Source organism: Tenrec ecaudatus, chromosome 5, assembly GCF_050624435.1.
Source record: "Tenrec ecaudatus isolate mTenEca1 chromosome 5, mTenEca1.hap1, whole genome shotgun sequence".
NCBI classification, from domain to species: Eukaryota; Metazoa; Chordata; class Mammalia; order Afrosoricida; family Tenrecidae; genus Tenrec; species Tenrec ecaudatus.
In genome coordinates this window covers 167,361,641-167,382,069 of record NC_134534.1, presented here as the reverse complement: position 1 = coordinate 167,382,069, position 20,429 = coordinate 167,361,641, and the positions used below count along the sequence as shown (strand labels likewise).

Below are 20,429 nucleotides of genomic sequence, written 5' to 3'. Positions count from 1 at the left end.
ACAGGGTTCTCGGAGGCCCTGGACTCGGTGGTTAGTTTTTGCGGAGGAAGGCAGAGATTCTGATACATTTAGAATTCAATTCTTCCGCCCCGAATTTTCTGACCATCCCGCCCGTGTCTCGGTTTTCCTGTCCACGGGATCCCTGATGTGGGGCGGACTCCTTTCTGCACACAGTCGCCGTAATCAATCGGGTGACGAGCAGGCGGCCGGGCCCGCGCAGAGCCGGGGTCCCGAGCCGGGCCCGGGGCGGCGGATTGCGCGCGGGCGCGCGGTGCCCAGCGCCGCGCCCCGGGCCCGGCCGCCTGCAGTGCCGGGCAGCGCCTGGGCGCGCGCCTCGGCGCGGGGGTTCTCTCCGCCCTCCCCCGGCGGGGCCGCGCACGTGGGCTGAAGGGCGCGCACGCAGGGGGCTGGCTTGCCCGCGGCGCGGGGGAAAGTTGAGTTGCGAGAAGTTAGGAACGGTGGGGGCGCGCCCCGGGGTGGGCACGGGGGCGTTGTCGGGGGCGCGTGAGGACTCCAGAGAAGTGGGGGAAAGTCCCTGAGACCCCGGGAGAGCGACGCCTCGAGCTAGCGGGTAAGCGGGTAGGAGGTGGCGGGGGAGGGCCTGGGCCGCGGAGGGAGGAAGGGAGGGAGGGAGGGAGAGGGAAAGGGGGAACCCGGGACTTGGGCGGGGAGGGAGTGGAAGTAAAGGAAAGGGCGGAAACTGGGGTTTGGGGAGCCAGGTTTCAAGGAAAAGGATGGAGAGCCAAGCCGAGTGCATGCTGGTAGCCGGGATCCCGAGGTTGGCTGCTGTAGAGTATCCTAAAATGAAGGTGCCGCGCCCCCTGCCACCTGGAGTGGGTAATCTCAGGGAGGCGCTGCCACCCTTCCCGGACTTGGGCGAGCTCCAGAAGACACCCCTGTCTAACGACTGTCCACTTTATCCTCCCAGTCCGTCCTGGCCACTCAGCCCGGGGGTGGGGGGTGGGGGGTTGCCTGAGGCTTCCGCCCTTGCCCCAGAGGGTTTGGAGGCGGAGCCGGGGGAGGGGGAGTTGAGGGGGGCTGGCAGGTCAGGCTAGGACCAGGGGTTAGGCTCTAGGGTGAGGATGGAGAAGACAAGTCCAAGAATTGACTCTGACTCCTTGGGGGAGGGGCCCGAGTTGGCTGGGCGGGGTGTCTGTGCTTGGAGGTGGGGGGGCGGGCGGGGAGGGCGCTGCCAGAAATCCAGGGATCTTTTCTTCCCTCCAGACCCACAACCAAGAACTGTGGAATGTGTGAATTCATTTTGGGGGTGGGGTGGTTCATGATTAAATAGGGGTCGGGGTGCTAATCCCTTGGGAGGGGGGAGCGATGCTAATCCTTCGGGCCGGTCGGGGCTGGTCCCGGGAATGTGCCCCCACCCCGGATTATCGGCACTGATGCTCTGCACAGAAGCTGCATTGTGTTCTCCAAAAGCAGGGGGGGGGGTGAGGTTAGGGGAAATCAAAGGAGGAAGGGATGTTAGTGGAGCACATCGAGGGCATGGCCTGCATTGGGGCGGGGCACCCGCAGGTGCTCTGGACAGTCTTCCCACCCTCTTTCCCAGTCGGGTGCCCCACCCCCACCCCAGCAACCTCCCTACCTTACCGGAAGTACCCTGGCCTGAAGGTGTGCTCTGAGGGAGGATAGGAGAGTGGTCAGCTGAGTTGGAAGCTGACCAGGAATGTGTTGCCCCAGGCTTCCCACCCTGGACTGACCCCTACTACCGGTATTATTGACCCTGTAACTGGCCTATGTTGCCCCCAAAGTCGCCTTAAATTGGGCCTCTCAACTCCCAACAACAGCAGTATTTCTATCTCCCTAGTGCTTTAGGCGCCCCCCTCCCAAGCTTACCCCACGCTGAATGGGTATCCCAATTTGCACTGCCTTCGCCTCCCCCTCCCTTTTCCCCTCCCACATTCGCAGCTATGCCCTCCTGGATAACCCTACAGTCATGGTCAGGAGGGTGTGAGCCCTGCCACTCCACATTTTCCGTCCTAGGTTAGGGGGAGGAACTCGATCTAGAGGGAACCTGCGCCCACCCCCTCCTTGCCCATCACGTGCCCCTCCTCCTGTATAAAACGGCCCTGCCGGTGTCTGTCATCTGTGAGTTCATTTAGGTTCTTGGCCCTGCCCCACCCCACGGACGCTACTTAACCTCCTTTGCAAAGAGCCTTCCAGGAGACATAGGGCATGGTGGCCCTGTCACCAGGGCGCAGTGCTCCAGGTGACCCCCCTCACCGGATCTTCTACCTCTCCTCCCTCCTCCCTCTCCCCCTCCTGTTGGTCCAAACTGCTGTCCTTGAGCGCCTCTGCTGCCCTCACTCTGGTGTCAGGCCCCTTTCCCTGTGTGCTTGGTTCGTGTTCTCGGCCTGCCCTTCCCTGGGATCCCTTCCCTTCCTGGGATCTCTTGCTGTCCAGTGGGGACCTTAAGTCCTCTGCCATGTGCTCTCCCTCCTCATTCGGCTTGGTCTTGGGGTCTTCTGCGACCTCCTTCCCCTCAGCCTGTTCCCTCTCCCATCTCTCTGCTTGTGCTTCCCTTCGAGTCATATAAACAATGATATTTTGGGCTCTTGCCACCTCTGAGGGCCACTGCAAGGCCCTACATAGTCCAGGAGGTCCTGATGCGGCAACTGGACCCTTCTGGCCACTCAGGAAGCCTCTTCGCAGAGCCTTTGTAGGGGTGCGGATGCCTTCTCCATGGTGAACTGACTCTCTTCTGTCCAGGTTATGCCTCCGCCCTGCTGCCCTGAAAGCCGCAGCGACAGTGAAAAGGGCTAAGATTTGACCATGAGCAGCGTCCCCCGGCGCCCCTCCTCAGGGGCAGACTCCTTTCACACAGTAAGTATTGTGCACCCGCCCTCCAGTGGCTGATGATTGTGGCCACAAGTCCTTCTGCCTCAAGCCCCAGGGGCTGTGTGTGTGTGTGTGTGTGTGTGTGTGTGTGTGTGTAGTTGGTTAGGGGACAGGAGTCAGGCATCCATAGGGGACAACCGGAGGAGGTTGCTGGCGCCCACCCTCCAACTTACATGTAGAAGAGTTGGAGAGATTTACAGTCCAGGGGAAGGGGATTGAGGCTGTTTTTCCTGGAGGTGTGTAATTAACCTCAGCAGGAGAGGAACACCTGGGACCTTGGGTCCCTAACTTCAGCGATTTCTCTTGGAGCCGCCTTGGAAGCAGCTTTCTGGACAGAAATCTGGGCGGAGCACTTGTAGTTGTCTGCCCCCGCCCCCACCTCCATGCACCTGGCCCGCCCCTGCCGGCTCCCACGTGGTAACCGCCCCACGTGGCCCCCTTCCGATTTTCCTTGGGAGTCTAATGATTAACCCTGAGTGCCCCAGTCATCCCCCTTATTGGTCACTTTGGCACGTGACTAGAAGGGGCCCGGACAGGTCCCCTCCCCCTCCCTCCCCAGGTTCATCCTGGCCGACCATGGACTTCCTCTTGCAGCCTCAGGTGCTGGGGGGGAGGGGGGTCCAGACCCTACTTCCCTGCCCCAGGGCTCGCCCCTACACTTGCTCCCCACTCCTTGCTCCCGAGGGGCTGCTTACTGGGACGCCTGGCGGAGCACTCACTCGCAGGGGCTGGGTAGACTGCGGGAATGGGCCTAGCCGGAGCCCCCCCCCCCCAAGGCAGACTCCAGCTCGCACCTCCTCCCCGCTCTCGGCCCTGTTTTCCCCTTTCCCACATCCCTGCCACCTCCAGCTGCTACCGGCCCCACCTCCACCCCGTGTCTTCCCCACCCACCCCAGACCCGCCCTTCTTCCAGCCCTCCGCCCCTTGTTCTTGGCTCTAGCGGCTGGCACCGCCATGGAGGGGGTTCCACACCCCCGCCCTTGGAGATCCCGATGCCCTTCAGATCCAGAAACCCTTGAGCAAATATTTGGTGGTGCCTGGAGCAGAGGCCAGCAGGGGGGTGGAGGGGGGGCCGGACCAAAGCTGCAGGGGCTAGGCAGCAAGCAGACTGCTGGCTAGGCTGAGCTTTCCCAAGGGCTGCTGCCGCTGCCGCCACGCCGCCGCCCGCCTCCGCCACCAGCACCGCAGTCGCTGCCCAGCCGCTGCGGGCCACTGCTGCTCTGCCCCCGCAGGATGACTCAGGTGGGGGAGTGGAAGCGGGGGAGGGGTGGGGCCAGGGCGCTGGCCGAGGGGCCAGCTTGGGCTTGGCCAGCGGGATTGCTTTGGTGGTGAATGGGTGAGCAGGGCTCCACCATCCAGCCAGGTGAAGGTGACGTGCAGAAGTTCCTGTCACCCGCTTTTGCCTGCCTGATGAGGCCAGTAGAGGTCTGTTAGCTCCGCTAGCTGGCCTGCCTCTAGAAGTTGTTTGAGCTCGGCAGCTGTCTCCCCAGACCTAACGGGACTCTTGGCCCCAGCCGCTGCTCTGCTCCTGCGGACCGGGGCGGGCCACACCACAGTTCTGCTGAGACCAAGGCATTCACAGCAGGTCCTTTACAGTGCCTAGAACCCTGGCCATCATGAGTGACTGGGCTTGATGACACCTGGGGGTGTGACTTGGGGGTGAGTCCCTGAATCTTCTGTCTGCCCTTCTCCTCCCCAGCCAGAGCCAGAGAGCCTGAGCCCTGGGCCGCCTGGGTTCCCTGATCAGGAGGAAGATGAACTGCACCGGACGCTGGGTGTGGAGCGATTTGAGGAAATCCTCCAGGAGGCTGGGTCTCGAGGAGGCGATGAGCCGGGCCGAAGCTATGGGGAAGAAGACTTTGAGTGTGAGAAGGGCCGCTGGGGGCACTCAGGCTCCACTACCCAGCTAGGAGGAGCCTGGGAGCCTGGTGGGAGGGGCTAGCGCTATGGGGGCCAAGATGACTGGGCAGGGAAGTTGTGCCTGCCAGCAGCCAAGGCCCCCTCCTCCCCGCAGACCACCGCCAGTCCTCTCATCACATCCATCACCCACTGTCTACCCACCTGCCTCCGGATGCCCGCCGCCGCAAGATCCCCCAGGGTGCAGGACGGAAACCTCGGAGGCGGCCTGGGGCTTCTCCCACCGGGGAGACCCCCACTATCGAGGAGGGTGAAGAAGATGAAGATGAGGCCAGTGAGGCTGAGGGGGCCAGGGCACTTCCACAGCCATCCCCCACCCGCACACCCTCTTTGGTGCAGGTGAGTGGAGGGGAAAGGGCCCTGTGGGCTGCCGTCAGGGCTCCTGGCCCGGCCTGCTGACATTTGGCCCTTCCTCTAGTTCTTCCTCCAGGAGGATGATAGCAATGACCGGAAGGCAGAAAGGACCAGTCCCTCTCCTCCTCCACCGCTGGCCCACCAGGAGGCAGCTTCCTGGGCTACCAAAGGGGCCCAGACTGGGTGAGTGTGTGTCCCCTTTCAGTCAGCAAGTGCTCCCAAGCAGAACCTTCCTGTCCCACTTCGGGGGTGTGGGGGAAAGTCCTAGGCAGTGGGAAGTGAAAGACCGGCCAGCAGCGTCCGGGGAGGGCACAGTTCTGCCGAGAGCTGTGGTGTGTAGTTAGTCAGCCTGACTTCCAGCAGACTGGGGCGCAGATCCTCGCTCTGCCTCAGCATGGGGGGCGGGAGGGGGGCTGTGCAGGTAACGCAACCTTTTGGAGCCTGGTTTGCTTGTCTATAAACCAAGACCAACAGACTGTTCTCACAGCGGCAGTGAGTGTTAAGGAGAGTGGCATGAATGAAGGGTCTTAGTGTTTGGTCCGGGACAGAACAGAACTCACGTTTCTCCCTCCCCGTGTCCCTCTCGGGCTCAGAGCCACATCCAGCATTGGATCAGGCACCGGACTGGGTGACCTCCAAGCACCCTCTGGGGCCCCATGGCCTGGAGAGGAACAGGAGACCCGCTCCTTGTCCTTGGGAAGTTGCCAGTACACTCCAGTTGGAAACCAAGTGTAGCCATGTGAAATGGCACCAGAACAGGTGTCTGTGTGAGCCGGCTTGATTCAAGCCGCGTTAGCACCCACAGCGATAGGCATGTGGAGGTGTTAACCAGAGAAGGCTTCCTGGAGGAAATCACTTTGAACTAGATCTCAAAGTCAGCCCTGCCCCGTATCTGCTGTTATCTGGGTACCAGGTAGTGGGAAGGACTTTGGGGAAGGGAAGGACTTGCCACCCACCTCCAGGGAGGACACAGGTGCGCTGCGAGACGTGGTGCGCCGCAGACCTGGACTCTTACCTGGGGCCAGAGCCTTCAAGGGGGCAGAGGGGGAGCTTCAGCAGAAAGCACGGCATTTAACAATTTGTTGAGCTGGCATGGAGGGTGAGTGCCTACAGAGGAAACCTGGGCAGGAGGGGTTGCCAGGGAAGGAGACCTGGGCTTAGGAACCAGCGCGAGGTTTCGATGTGATACGGTAGAGAGCAGTCGCCCCTTTGGATGGCAGCAAGAGAGAAGGCATTCTAGTTTGAGAGAAAGAAATCGAAGATAGTGTTTGTAAGGGACAAGGACTCTCCAGGGGGGGTGGGGGGGCTCTTTCTCCGGGTACAAAGGCCACATTCAGCACCTTTATTCCATTTCATTAGAGATGAAACCCGCAAGGCCCCGTGGCTAGGGGTGTGCCAGGGCAGGAGGGAGCAGGGGAAATCCACGGGAGACGTCTTATGACGAGCCAGGTTCCACCCTGGGTACTTTTCCAGAGTCTCACAGCACCCAGCACCCCTGAGCTCGGGCTTCTGCTCTGTTTTCCTGGCGAGGAATTTATGGTCAGATCTTGAGTGATTATCAGGTTTGTGCAGCCCGTAAATCGAGCAGTCGGGATTTAAATCCTGGAGGTCAGTTTCCACATGCACAGTGCGCGGGAGTCAGACTCTGGACAGGGTGAGCTAATGCGGTCCCACTCTGCATTTCATTTCCCTGCCCGGGGCCCCTGGAGGTGGGGAGGAGGCTGCATTTCCATCCCCCACCCCCAGGCTGACAGCTGCCCTGTCCTTCCAGAGCCCAGGTGGAAGAAGTGGTGCCTGTAGCCAGTGCCACGGCAGGCGGCGACGACGGGGGTGCTTCGGGGCGTCCCCTGACCAAAGCCCAGCTTGGGCATCGCAGCTACAACCTCCAGGAGAGGAGGCGCATCGGGAGCATGACTGGAGTGGAGCAGGCACTGCTGCCCCGTGTCCCGACGGATGAGAGCGAAGCCCAGACGCTGGCCACTGCAGACCTGGATCTCATGAAGAGTGAGAGCTAACGCCTGGGAGGAGGCCAGCGGAGGGGAGAGGGGTAGGGGAGAAGGGGAGGCCCGACTCGAATCCCTTCTCTCTCCTAGGCCACCGGTTCGAGGATGTTCCTGGGGTGAGGCGGCACTTGGTTCGGAAGAATGCCAAGGGGTCTGTGCCAGGCAACCGGGAAGGGAAGGAGCCTGGGCCCACCCCTCGGGCCCGGCCTCGAGCCCCGCACAAGCCCCACGAGGTACTGTGACCTGCTTCAAGTGCTTCTGTTAGAGCTCCTTGTCTACCTTTCCCTGCTAGCTCGCTCGGCCTTGCTCTCAGAGAAGCGGCCCTGTTGTACACGGGGTTGGCCCTTCACACTTACGCACCGCTCACGGGCACATCTCAGTGGTGCCGTCCACAGTGTGGGCATTGTCGACATGCATGTCATGGCCGAGAGCGAGCCGTGAGGTCTTTGAGATTGGAACAAAAGTCCCCATAACTCAGCAGTCGTGCCCTCTATGTCTGTACGTGCACACCCGCCTCGCTGCGCGGCCCTCGCGCTGGTTCAGACCCGTAGCAACCCTGCTAGAAGTCCTCTTGGGTTTCTAAGACCGTGACTCTGTATGGGAGTAGAAAGCCTCTTCTTTGTCCTTCAAAAGGCTTGTGGGAAAATGCCATTATCATTCCATTCCTCAACCAACTTTTTGAAGCCTCCGTGAGCGAGAGCAAGAAAGAGAGAGATTCTGGTGGTGATGATTAATTAAGTACTTAACTATTAGCCCAAACTGTCGTGGTTCAAACTCACCAGCTGCTTTGTGGGGGAAAGGACTCCTGACCTGCTCCCATACAGATGAAAAGGAGAAGCCAAATTCACTGCCACCGACCCTATGCTGACTCATAGCAACCCTGTTGGGTGGAGTAAACTGTCCCTGTGGGTTTCTGAGATCATAACTCTTTACGAGATAGAAAAACCCGATCTTTCTCCCACAGCGGTTGGTGGTTTCAAACTGCTGACCTTGCAGTTAGCAGCCCAGTGTGTGACCACCATGCCCCAAGGCTCCTCCCATAAAGATTACAGCCTAGAAAAAAGCCAGTGGGACAGTTCTTTGTCATATGAGATCACCATGAGTCAGCACTGATTTGACGATGGTACCCAACAGTGTCATTACACAGATATGGTGACCGTGGAACGTAACTCACTACGAGTTGAGCACCATCCTAATTTTAATTCACACAACAGCCCTTTGAGGTGGGTGTGAGTAGCCCCATTTAACAGACCGGGAGAGCTATGTCTCTGATAGGTTAGTGACTTTCCTAGGGTCCCCTGTTCTACTAGATACCTGACTCTGTGCCCCGTCTGCGGTGCTATAGCCTTGTCCCTATGACTTTCTCAGGGGCCAGTCTCTGGGGACCGCCTCTGGTTCTGCATCCTAAGATGCCCTCTCATCTCACCCTCAGGTGTTTGTGGAGTTGAATGAATTGCTGTTGGACAAAAACCAAGAGCCTCAGTGGAGGGAGACGGCTCGCTGGATCAAGTTTGAGGAGGATGTGGAAGAGGAGACTGAGCGCTGGGGGAAGCCCCATGTAGCCTCGCTGTCCTTTCGAAGTCTCCTGGAGCTCCGCCGGACCTTGGCCCATGGTAACTGCCCTGCACACTGCCCCTCTCACCCCCTACCAACCTGTGCCTCAGGATGTCCTTTTTCCTAGGCCCTGTTCCCTGAGAGCAGATGGCCAAGCGCCCCTCAAACTGATTTTGCACAACCTGGTGTATAACATCACCAGCACCCAGGAGGCACTTGACCGGCTGATCAGGCCCATTGTTGGGTGATTTCAGAGCAGGATTCACACATTCATGCAGCATTTTCAGAAAGCAGCTACATTCTCAGAGAAATGAACCGGTGGTTAAACTGCCTGCGACCCCCGAGGTTGGCTGTTTGAAACCACCAGCCGCTCTAGTCTTGTCAAGAGTTAACCATCTCGGAAAGCCACAGCGAGGTCACCGTGAGTCGGCGTTGACTCGATGTTAGTGAGTTTTTGAGAGGCTAGTGCATTTGGGGTGCTAAGATGTTTAGTTTTGATGGGAGACGGAGACGCTCGGCAGGCCTCTTCTCCATGCTGAGATACGATCTGAACTGGGAAGCTGTTTAAGCTTCACTAACTGGCCAGAGATGGCAGGGCTTAGAGCCCTGTGCCCAGTGTTTCTATTGGCTTGTTCCCTCCTCGTTGGGTGGTTGGGTGTTCGCTCACTCCCTGTGTCTGTCAGGAGGCCTGTTTCTAAGCAGATGAGGGCACGGAAACGTCCTCTTAGAGTTTCCTAACCTAAGAGGAAATAGGCTCTGCATGAGGGTTGAGGGCTTGTCGAGAGATGCAGTGCCAGAGTTGCAAGAGCTTCGTCACCAGGCCTTGTGACCTGTCTGCTGTCCGTCCTAGCGCTGTTGGCTTCCCGTGTCCCCAAAGGTTAACCTCACCAATAAAACTTTATCGTGATCAAATATATCACACACAAAAATGGCGCCACAACCACTCCGAGACGCAGGCGCGGGGCCTGCATTTGCCGTACCGGGCAAGAGTCCTCCTGATCTGCTTATCAGAGATTTCCATCTCCCCCCACAGGAAGCTAGGACATCGTAAGAAGTGACTCCCCATACACGCTTCATGTGAGTGGGGTCATAAATGATTGTCCGTTTGGGGCTGACTTGTTGCACAGAGCACGGTGGCTTCTGACTTGACCCGTGTCCGATGGCGTGCATCAGGCTTCATTTTCCTTTGCGGCCGACTAACATTTTTCGTGTGCTTCTCCGGTCCCATGTTGGCGAATGCTTACGTCGGTTGTTTCCATCTTTGGGCTCCGTTGAAGCGTGCTGCAAATGAGCATGGGGGGTGCGTGTATCGGAGCGCCTGCTGTCAATTCTTTCCAAGACGTAGCAGGAGTGGAATTGCCGCGACGTGACCATTCTGTTTGTGTTTATTATGATTCTTTTTACAATTCTGTTTGTTAGCGCAGGTTATCGACCCATTCTGTGTATTAACTGTTTCAGAAAGCACTGGGCAGTTTTCCACACTGCCCGTGCCACCGGGCATTCCCACCGACACCGCAGAAGGCTTCCTGCGTCTGCACTTGTTGCCGTTGGTGTCTCTGTTAATAGCTATCCCCGGTGGAGGAAGTCGTGTGTCACTGTGGTTTTGATTTGTGTTGTTTCCCACCTAGTCGTCAAGCACCCGTCATCAAAAGGTCGCACCCTGTGAGGCAGTTCTGCTCTGCACACACGGGGTCTCCGTGAGTCAGAACTGACTGACAGCACCATTAGCTGATCCTATGGGACGCCTTTGTTTGTGCTCCTGTCTACTGAAACCCGTTGCCCATGTGTTCATTGGGGTGCTTGTCTTTTTGTTACTGGGTGGTTGAAGCTCCTGATACATGCTGGTTATTAAACACTTACCAGCTCTCTGGGGACCAGATGGCTTCCCATTCCGTAGGTTGCAGCTTCACATTCTTCGTGAGATCACGGGCTACGCAGCCATTCTTGATTTAGAGGAAATCCATTTTACACAGTGTTTTGTGGTGCATGCTTTTGATGTTGCACAAGCCAGCCCAGGAGGGCTAAGATGCTCCACTTCTGATGCCAAATGGTGAGGTGGATCGCCCACCCCAGTCATACCCTACCTGTGCCTGGTGGCAAGCTCGGCTGCTCTTTACTGCTCAGCTCAGTCTCCAGCTGCCCACTCTTCCCTTTCTCAGTCCTAGCCACCGACCTAGTGCTAAATCTTAGGGGACTAGCTGAAAGCTTGGTAGTCCACATGACTCCCTCCACTTCCGACCGGCCAATTTAGGATTTTCCGCTACCCACTCTGAGTACCTACTACAAACCTGGGAGCCCACATGCTCCCCTTCCGATCAGCTGACTCCCCTGCCCCTCTGTCTGGGAATTTGCTGGAATGATTCACAGAGCTCATAGGGACACCCGACCTGTGATAATAGCTTTAATGTAACAATAACCAAAAGGATACAAATCGGGGAACTGGATGAGGTCTGAGAGAGGTCACAGGGCAGAGCTTCTATGTTCCCAAGAGGGAAACACTGTCTTCTATGAATGGCCCCCAACCTCGCCATGTGAGCTTTCACCCCCGGTGTGTCTGTCCTCTGTGGCCATTATTGCTCACATCGTGCCTGGAAGCTTAGCCAACATGAGGCACCCGAGGTGGTCCCTCTGGGTTTGGACAGCCCCCATTTATTAGCCTACATAGAACTGAAAACAAAGGTCCAATTGCTGTCTACCCAAACTGGTTCACCCTTGCTGGGGATTGGCTTTTTTACCCCAGATATACTGAATCAGAATCTGTTTTAACAAGATCCCTTAAGAATCAGCCGGAAGGATTATTACAATGTCTATTCTGCCTCAGTATGTCCGGGATGGAAGCACAAAATCCCGCAGGTGGTCCAGTCTGAATGACTGTCGGAACCCTGTTTTCTGCGAGCTGAATGCACACGGATCTAAGGATCTGCTGTCAAAAACAAGTTCCCAAAGCATGATCCCGGTTTTCCAGTTCTGGCCTTGACGTTACGTCCTTGATCTGTTCTGAGTTGGTTTTCATATGTGGTGTGAGCTATGGATCCAGTTTCACTCTTGGGCATTGGGCTATCCCACTGGTCCCTGCACCGTTTATTGAAGAGACTGTTTGTTCTCCATTAATGAACTTGTGGAGAGTCAGTTGACCAGGGACTTATTTCTGGCCTCTCAGTTCTATTCCATTGTTCGCTATGTCTGTTTTTAACCAGTGCCAGACTTTTGCTTACTGACGCTTTAACATAGAATCCTGGGTAGCGCAGAAGTGTCAGTCCTCTTCCTTTGCTGTCTTTCACAAGATTGTTTGGCTGTTTGGGGCCATTTCTAACTCCATATGAATGGGAGTGCTGACTACTCGGTAGCTTTTATTTATTTATTTTTAATTTTATTGTGAATTAGATGGGGGTTTAAATTTCAGATGAGTTTTTTAAAATCATTTTATTAGGGACTCTTACAACTCTTATTACAATCCATACATTAATTGTATCAGACATATTCGTACATATATGCCATCGTTCTTTTCTAGACATTTACTTTCCACTGAGCCCTTGGGATCAGCGCTTCTTTCTCCCCGCCCCCTCTTGGTCCTTGATAGATTATAGATTGTTATTATTTTCATATCTCACACTGACCGCTGTCTGCCCTCCCCTCTGGTTTCTGTTGCTCTTCCCCGTGGAGGGGTGTGTGTGTGGTTATGTGCCAATCACTGTGATCAGTCAGTACCCCCTTCCTCCCCACCACTACCCCCTTCCCCCTACTCTTCTGGTATCGCTATTCCCACTCCTGTCCCTGGATTCCATGTGTTGTGAGCTTTATCGCGTGTCTATACCTACGTGCATGCTCTGGTCCAGTTGGGGTCATGACAGTGGGGCGTGAGGAAGCCTCAAGGAATCAGAGGTCTATTACGTGATCCACTGGATTCTATCCATTGGTGCTTTCAGAACAGGTTTATAGTCAACAACATAAAATGATTTACCAAACTCCCCAATAGCTTGCCCTACCCGCCCCGCTGGATTTCTCTCCACCCTTTCGTGGAATACTATCTCCCCTCTTCGCCCAAGTGAGGGCACAGAAGGAAAGATGAAGCAATCGGCCAGAAAGGTGGACAGGTGAAGGGGCAGATAGAATTCCACTCCCTGGGGAACCATCAAAATCACTTCCTTTGATAGGGAAACCTTTGTCTTGATTTTTTTCTTTATAACCACGGGGTTTCAGTTGTTTCCATCTCCCTGCTGTTGTACACAGTGCTGCGGTGGACGTGCGGAGGTCTGTTTGTGTTGTCCACGTCAGGGGTTAAACCGGCCAAGGGGATGGTGGTTGTCTGCAGCTGTTCTCTGCGGTTGTTGGAGGCAGTGTCCTGCTCTTGTCCACAGTGGCTCCACGTCGTCTTAGTTCCACGGGCAGTGTTGGGGGCTCTAATCCGCTCCCGTGCTTGTTGTTTTCACTTTTCCCTCAACTTTGTTGTTAATGCCAGGCTGAGGTGGTAGGACTCTCACCGTTGTTTTGATTTGCATCTCTCAGATGGCTCCGTGATGGTGAGCATTTCTTCATGTTTGGATGTCTTCTCTGGTAACTAACTGTCTGCCCATGTCCTTTACCCATTTTTAATTGGGTTATTTATCTTTTTCTTGTGGAGGTGTTGCTGTTTCTATAAATTTTCAGATTAGTCCCTTGTTCCTTGTGTATTTGCCAAAACAATGTCTTCCCGTCCATGGACTCTCTTTCGTCTCTCTGGACTGAAGTCTTTTTATGAACATACATGTCTTATTTTTTGTAGGCTCAGTTATCTATTTTGTTTTCTGTGCAGTTTTTGTTATGGCTGGTTGTATGTTCATGCAACCTGTATTTGAGTCCTTAAATTTGTCCCTGTTTTCTCATTAATGACCATTAGAGCTCTGGGATTTACACTTAGGTTTTTAATCCATTTTGAGTTTGTTTCGGTACATGGGTGAGGTATGAGCCCTGTTTCATTATTCTGCATATGGAGATCCAATTTCCCAACATCATTTGTTCAAGAGATACTCCCGTCTCATTTAATATTGTTCAGCCTTTTGTCGAAGATCAGTGGTCTGTGTATAGGTAGATGAATTTATTTCTGGGCTCCCTATTCTGTGCCATTGGTCTACATGTCTATCATTATCAGGCTGCTTTGACTAATGTGTGATCGTGTTTTTTGCGGTCTGAAAGTGAGAGGCCTCCTGGTGCCTTGCTTATCCTGGGTCTCTTGCCACTCCACATAAAGTTGGGGATTAGTTTCTCCATCTCTTGAAATGATACTGGGCTTTGGATTGTAATTATATGTATAGATTGCTTTGGGTGGAATATTAACATTTTCACAATATTAATCCTTCCTGTCCATGAACATGGAAGAGCCATCCATTATGGAAGTCTCTTGATTTCTTGTAGTAGTGCTTTGTAGGCTTTTTTTTTTTAAGGGGGGCGGGTACAAGTCTTTGGATTCTCGGGCTAGTTTTATTCCTAAGTATTTCATCTTTAAGGTGGCTATTTTATATGGTATTATTTTCCGGGTTTTCTTTTCAGAGCGGTTAATAAATAAGAACCTGATGTTTTGTATGTTGATCTTGTGCCCTGCCACATTGCTGAATCTTTTGATTGTTTCCAACAATTGTTGTCCAGTCTTTTGAAGTTTTCCACGTATAGAGTCATCTCATCTGCAAAGAGAGAGTTTTACTTCTTTGCCAAGTTAGATACCTTTGATTTCTTTTTGTTGTCTAAGACTCTGGCTAAGTCTTCCAGGAGAGTGTTGAATAAGAGTAGTTTGTGATCAAGGACATCCTTGTCTGGTGTCCATTCATAAAGGGAATGTGTTCAGTCTTTTCTCCATGGAGTGAGATGCTAGCCCTCGGTTTTACATGTCAGGCCTTTATCCTTTGTCTTGTTGAGTGATTTCCCATCTGTTTCTGTTTGTGTTTTTTATCAGGAATGAGTGTTGGGTTTGATCAAATGCCTTTTCTGCATCCATTGATATGATCATGTAATTCTTCTGTTTGATACGGTGGACTACATTGTTTTTCTAACGTTGCACCATCCGTGCATGCCTTTCCTATCTTGAATGGGCGTGATGTTTTGTTTTTGTTTAATGATGCTTGTAACTTCTTTATGAAATGGTAGGCCTAGAAGGCTGACTAGCACGTAGAAGCGGTTCCGTAAGTACCTCTTGGCTGTGGTACCTGCAGGGGGTAGCTGAGATGCCAGGCAGAGAGGAGCTCTCTCTCTGGCTAAATGGCCACCTTGTGGACAAGGCCACACATTGCTTGTGTCTTGCTCCAGGGCAGACCTAGATTCTAGAGTGAATGTCAAAGAGAGGCCTTGTGTGCCTGACTAAGGTAGCTTGGATGGGAAGCCCCGGTAGGCTGGTCTCATAACCCCTCTGATCCTTGAATTTTTATGGTGTGGATGGCATAAGGAAATACGGGGGCCAGAGAGGTGGCGTGTCGGCCTTTGACCCCAGAGCCAGATGCGAGCCTCCAGGACTGCACGGAGCCAGGCTGCTCCCTATCCCGCCCCGACTTCCGGATCCAAGAACCCCAGCCATGCCATGCTGTCCTTATTTCAGGGGCTGTCCTCCTGGACCTGGACCAGCAGACCCTGCCTGGCATAGCCCATCAGGTCGTGGAGCAGATGGTCATCTCTGATCAGATCAAGGCCGAAGACAGAGCCAACGTACTGCGGGCTCTGCTGCTGAAACACAGGTGAAGTCCTGCCTGGGGAGGACTCCTTTTGACTCTTTCCCTGATTGGACTACCAGCTCTCAGCTCTTTGCTGCCCTCTGCCCCACCAGCCACCCGAGTGACGAGAAGGACTTCTCCTTTCCCCGGAACATCTCCGCTGGCTCCCTCGGCTCCCTGCTGGGCCATCACCATGGCCATGGTGTGGAGAGCGACCCCCATGTCACCGAGCCGCTCATCGGCGGCGGCGGCGGCGGTGTTCCCGAGACCCGGCTGGAGGTGGAGCGCGAGGTGAGGGGAAGACGGGCTCTGCCGCCTGGTCTGGTCCCAGGGTGCCTAGCTGGGCTGGACTGAGCTCCGCTCCCTCTGCTCCTCCCGCAGCGGGAACTGCCTCCCCCAGCCCCGCCTGCCGGCATCGCTCGCTCCAAGTCCAAGCACGAGCTGAAGCTGCTGGAGAAGATCCCGGAGAACGCAGAAGCAACAGTGGTACTTGTGGGTATGTGGGGCGAGAGTCCAGGGCAGCGGTGGCTTTGGCGTGGCTGGCAGACCTTGGGGCACAGGCTCCGTGGAGCGCCCAGCCTGCCTTGGGTCCTGCTGCTCCGCCCTTACCCGTGACACCCATCTCCCTAGGGTGCGTGGAGTTCCTGTCCCGCCCCACCATGGCCTTTGTCCGGCTGCGGGAGGCAGTGGAGCTGGACGCGGTTCTCGAAGTGCCCGTGCCCGTACGCTTCCTCTTCTTGCTGCTGGGCCCCAGCACCGTCAACATGGACTACCACGAGATCGGCCGCTCCATCTCCACCCTCATGTCCGACAAGGTGAGCTTGCCCACCTCCCTGGACACCGCCTGGGCCCCGGAGCCGAGGCTGAGCAACCACCTTACGCAGCCTCAGGGTACCAGGGGGTTGGGGAGGAATCCCTGGCCCTTTTGGGGGCCTCCACCGACCCCCATCCTGCCTTGGCAGCAATTCCACGAGGCAGCGTACTTGGCAGATGAGCGGGAAGACCTGCTGGCGGCCATCAACTCCTTCCTGGACTGCAGCGTGGTGCTGCCGCCCTCCGAGGTGCAAGGCGAGGAACTGCTGCGCTCGGTGGCTCACTTCCAGCGCCAGATGCTGAAGAAGCGGGAGGAGCAGGGCCGGCTGCTGCCCCCCAGGGCTGGGCTGGAGCCCAAGTCGGCCCAGGACAAGGGTACGGGCCAGGACGGGGCCTGGGGTTGGCGCAAGTGCCACGGGGCTGGTGCAGGGGGCCTTGCCTTGGGGGTGGGGTGGGGGGTGGGCGGGAGAAGCGTCTGCCGGGTCCCTGATGGAAGCCTGGATTGCAGCGCTCCTGCAGATGGTAGAAGCGGCAGGTGCAGCCGAAGACGATCCCCTTAGCCGCACAGGCCGGCCCTTTGGGGGCTTGATCCGTGACGTGCGACGCCGCTACCCCCACTACCTGAGTGACTTTCGAGACGCCCTCGACCCCCAGTGCCTGGCAGCTGTCATCTTCATCTACTTTGCTGCCCTGTCTCCTGCCATCACCTTTGGTGGACTGCTGGGTAGGGGGGAGCGGGTTTGAGGGGGCGGGAGGATGGGCCAGAGACGGGGGTCAGGCTGACAGTCTCTGGACCGGTTCTGCCCCCCAGGAGAGAAGACCCAGGACCTGATTGGGGTGTCGGAGCTGATCATGTCCACGGCACTCCAGGGGGTGATATTCTGCCTGCTGGGGGCGCAGCCGCTCCTGGTGATTGGCTTCTCGGGGCCTCTGCTGGTCTTTGAGGAGGCCTTCTTCACGGTAAGGGCCCAGCAAGGGGTCCAGAGGCTGCTCTCGGTGGGATGCCCCTCTGCCCCATGGCTCTGGCCTGACCGGACCTCCCTGTGCCCCAGTTCTGTGAAAGCAATGACCTGGAGTACCTGGTGGGCCGCGTGTGGATCGGCTTCTGGCTGGTGCTTCTGGCCTTGCTCATGGTGGCTCTGGAGGGCAGCTTCCTGGTGCGCTTCGTCTCCCGATTCACCCAGGAGATCTTCGCCTTCCTCATCTCCCTCATCTTCATCTATGAGACCTTCTACAAACTGGTGAAGGTGGGCAGGCCCTGCTGAGCACCGGGGCTTCAGGACCAGAGGGAGCGGGGTGGAGCCCTGTCCCTTCTGCCCAGATTTGAGGCCAGGGCTTCACATGGAGCTCCAGAGGAAGGACTTCTCTTTTCTTCCTCTTGCCCCTCCACCACCTCCTTCCCCGTCTCCTGGGAGCACACGCACACTCGGGCTTCTGGTCAATCGTTCAAAACGTAACCGTTTCACTACTATGGGTTTTCATGGCATTCTTGTGCCAAATGCCACTCTGTACAGAAGTACCCAGAGAGCAAGGCCGTGATGCCCATTGTCACAATTGGGTCTGACACAACCACGTCTGCTTGAGGGGCCTTCAAGGAGACTGCCACCCATGCCAGGGGTCCTGCTCCTTTCTTCAGAATCTCCCTGGAGTCACTCTGCCCTACTCTCTTCCTGATGCAGGCGACGCCCCCGACCCCTTTCCCTCTTCGCTCTTGTCAGTTGGCATTGCCCAGAGCCGCATCAGCCTCCGTGGCCTGGCTGCCCAGCCGCTCTCTTCCCCCACTTCTGGGGCCCAGCTGAGCGATGACCTGGGCTCCCTGACTGAAGCTCTCGTGTCGTATGTCCCCTCCGCAGATCTTCCAGGAACACCCACTCCATGGCTGCTCCATTTCCAACAGCTCAGAGGCCAGTGGGGGTGGTGAAAATCAGACGGAGGCAGGAGCAGTGCTGGGGCCGGGGAACGGGAGCTCAGCCTGGCAGCCTGGGCAGGACAGACCCAAGGACCAGCCCAACACAGCCCTGCTGTCGCTGGTGCTCATGGCCGGCACCTTCTTCATCGCCTTCTTCCTGCGCAAATTCAAGAACAGCCGGTTCTTCCCTGGCCGGGTGTGTGGGCTCGAAGGCTGAAGGGCGTGCGGGGGAGGGTACCAAGGGGTGGGCCGTGAACGTCCCGGGGCGGCCGGCCTCTGAGCATCCTTGCTGCTCCCAGATCCGGCGGGTGATCGGTGACTTCGGCGTGCCCATTGCCATCCTCATCATGGTGCTCGTGGATTACAGTATTGAGGACACCTACACACAGGTGAGGGAGGCTGAGCCAGGTAGCCAGCGGGAGACTGGGCTGCCGCTGCTGCTACCCCAACCGAGCCTCTTATGAAGCTAGAGGCTAGGTGGACGCCGAGCTTGTGCACGGCATGCCCTCAGCACTGTCCATGCTCACCCCCATCTGCCCTCCCTTCTGCAGAAGCTGAGTGTGCCCAGCGGGTTCTCGGTCACGGCCCCAGAGAAACGGGGCTGGGTCATCAACCCCCTGGGGGAGTCGAGCCCTTTCCCTGTGTGGATGATGGTGGCCAGCCTGCTGCCTGCCATCCTGGTCTTCATCCTCATCTTCATGGAGACTCAGATCACCACGTGAGCGCCCCTGTGGAGGGACAGGGTAGGGGGGCTGGGCAGGAGAATAGCTGTGGGTGTAAAAAGGGAGGGAGCCGCAGGCCAGGCTGTGGGACCGGGCCTTGGAAGGCAAGCTGCCTCTGGTTGGGAAGCTGAATGGACCTTCGAGGGCTTTGGGTGCAGGCTGGCTGCTGGCGGGGATAGCGTCAGCCTATGTAAAGTCCCTCTGCGCATGAGTGCTGGAAGCACAGGGTGGAATCTGGGCGACCCACCTGGCGGTGCCTGCTGGGGCTGTGTGGTTTGAGGATGTGAATCCACTGGTCCGGGGCAGGGGGCACGGACAGGCGACTGGCTAGAGTACTGGGGAGACAAGGGGGCCCGCAGAGCCAGCTGCACATGAATCCAAGTGAGCTCTCTCATCCCCAGGCTGATCATCTCCAAGAAGGAGCGGATGCTACAGAAGGGCTCCGGCTTTCACCTGGACCTGCTGCTCATCGTGGCCATGGGTGGCATCTGTGCCCTCTTTGGTTTGCCCTGGCTGGCCGCTGCCACCGTCCGCTCTGTCACGCATGCCAACGCGCTCACTGTCATGAGCAAGGCTGTGGCGCCTGGGGATAAGCCCAAGATCCAGGAGGTCAAGGAGCAGCGAGTGACAGGGTTGCTGGTTGCCCTGCTTGTGGGTATGTGCCCCTCTTGCCCACTTTTCCCAGCAGAGGCCCTGGCAGGAGGGGCATCCCGAGCCAACCACTTCTTGTCTCTCAGGCCTCTCCATAGTGATTGGAGACCTGCTTCGGCAGATCCCACTGGCTGTACTCTTTGGAATTTTCCTGTACATGGGCGTTACCTCCCTTAATGGAATCCAGTTCTATGAGCGGTTGCACCTGCTGCTCATGCCACCCAAACACCACCCAGATGTCACCTATGTCAAGAAGGTAAGACCCCTTACCCAAGGACCCCTCCCTCTCACCCCAGGCCTCTGCCCATCCTAGTCTACTAATGTTGCCTGGGCTCTGGCAAGCACCCAGAGGTGCCTCCTTCCCCCACCTCTGTCCAACTCCTCGGTGCCAGGGTCTGGACATCGCCTCCAGGAACTGGGGCTAGAAGCTTCTACAGAAACTCATCAGTCTCCCCTGCATCCTGCCACCAGGTCCGGACCCTCCGTATGCACCTGTTCACAGCCCTGCAGCTGCTCTGCCTGGCCCTGCTCTGGGCTGTCATGTCCACTGCGGCCTCCCTCGCCTTCCCCTTCATCCTCATCCTCACAGTGCCACTCCGCATGGTGGTGCTCACCCGCATCTTCACCGATCGAGAGATGAAATGTGTAAGGATATTCCCCGGCCCCACTGTGACCTTCGTTCCCACAGTGCCCACAAAGTCCTGATACCCCCCTCCTCTCCCACAGCTGGATGCGAATGAGGCGGAGCCGGTGCTTGATGAGCGGGAGGGTGTGGATGAATACAACGAGATGCCCATGCCTGTGTAGCCGCCGGTTGGAAGGGATCAGCCCGAGCGAGAGATGGAGAGAGGGACCAGGGGATTGCCACCCAATCCTTCCTCGTTTTTATTTAAGTGAATAATTTAAAGTCCTCACCCCTGCAGTAAAGTGCTTCGGCCCTGGCTTCTTTGTCTTCGTGTGAGGGGGCTGTGGGTCTGGGTGT

General features: G+C 56.7%; 1 protein-coding gene across 2 annotated transcripts; it reads left to right on the top strand.

Annotated features, from left to right (window-relative positions):
* Window positions 1-413: 413 nt before the first annotated feature.
* On the top strand, window positions 414-20,388 carry SLC4A2 (solute carrier family 4 member 2). 2 transcript variants are annotated; one of them, XM_075550238.1, is made up of 23 exons: window positions 414-571; window positions 2,722-2,835; window positions 4,550-4,715; window positions 4,865-5,106; window positions 5,186-5,304; window positions 6,893-7,125; window positions 7,215-7,357; window positions 8,557-8,737; window positions 15,241-15,376; window positions 15,466-15,643; window positions 15,734-15,848; window positions 15,983-16,167; window positions 16,315-16,540; window positions 16,674-16,889; window positions 16,977-17,125; window positions 17,218-17,412; window positions 18,019-18,270; window positions 18,374-18,463; window positions 18,626-18,792; window positions 19,198-19,451; window positions 19,534-19,703; window positions 19,919-20,092; window positions 20,174-20,388. In XM_075550238.1, the coding sequence occupies exons 2-23, from the start codon at window positions 2,785-2,787 to the stop codon at window positions 20,252-20,254; spliced, it is 3,723 nt and encodes a 1,240-aa protein (XP_075406353.1). In that variant the 5' UTR covers window positions 414-571; window positions 2,722-2,784; the 3' UTR covers window positions 20,255-20,388. The 2 variants fall into 2 exon arrangements, with proteins under 2 accessions (XP_075406353.1, XP_075406354.1); XM_075550239.1 differs by lacking the exon at window positions 414-571 and adding an exon at window positions 679-778.
* The last annotated feature ends 41 nt before the right edge of the window (window positions 20,389-20,429 follow it).

Bases quoted from the DNA above. Each gene is read 5' to 3' on its own strand.
- SLC4A2 (XM_075550238.1), top strand. From the start codon at position 2,785: ATGAGCAGCGTCCCCCGGCGCCCCTCCTCAGGGGCAGACTCCTTTCAC. The intron at 2,836-4,549 runs GTAAGTATTGTG...TCTCCTCCCCAG, and splicing joins GGGCAGACTCCTTTCACACA to CCAGAGCCAGAGAGCCTGAG. The intron at 8,738-15,240 runs GTAACTGCCCTG...TCCTTATTTCAG, and splicing joins CCGCCGGACCTTGGCCCATG to GGGCTGTCCTCCTGGACCTG.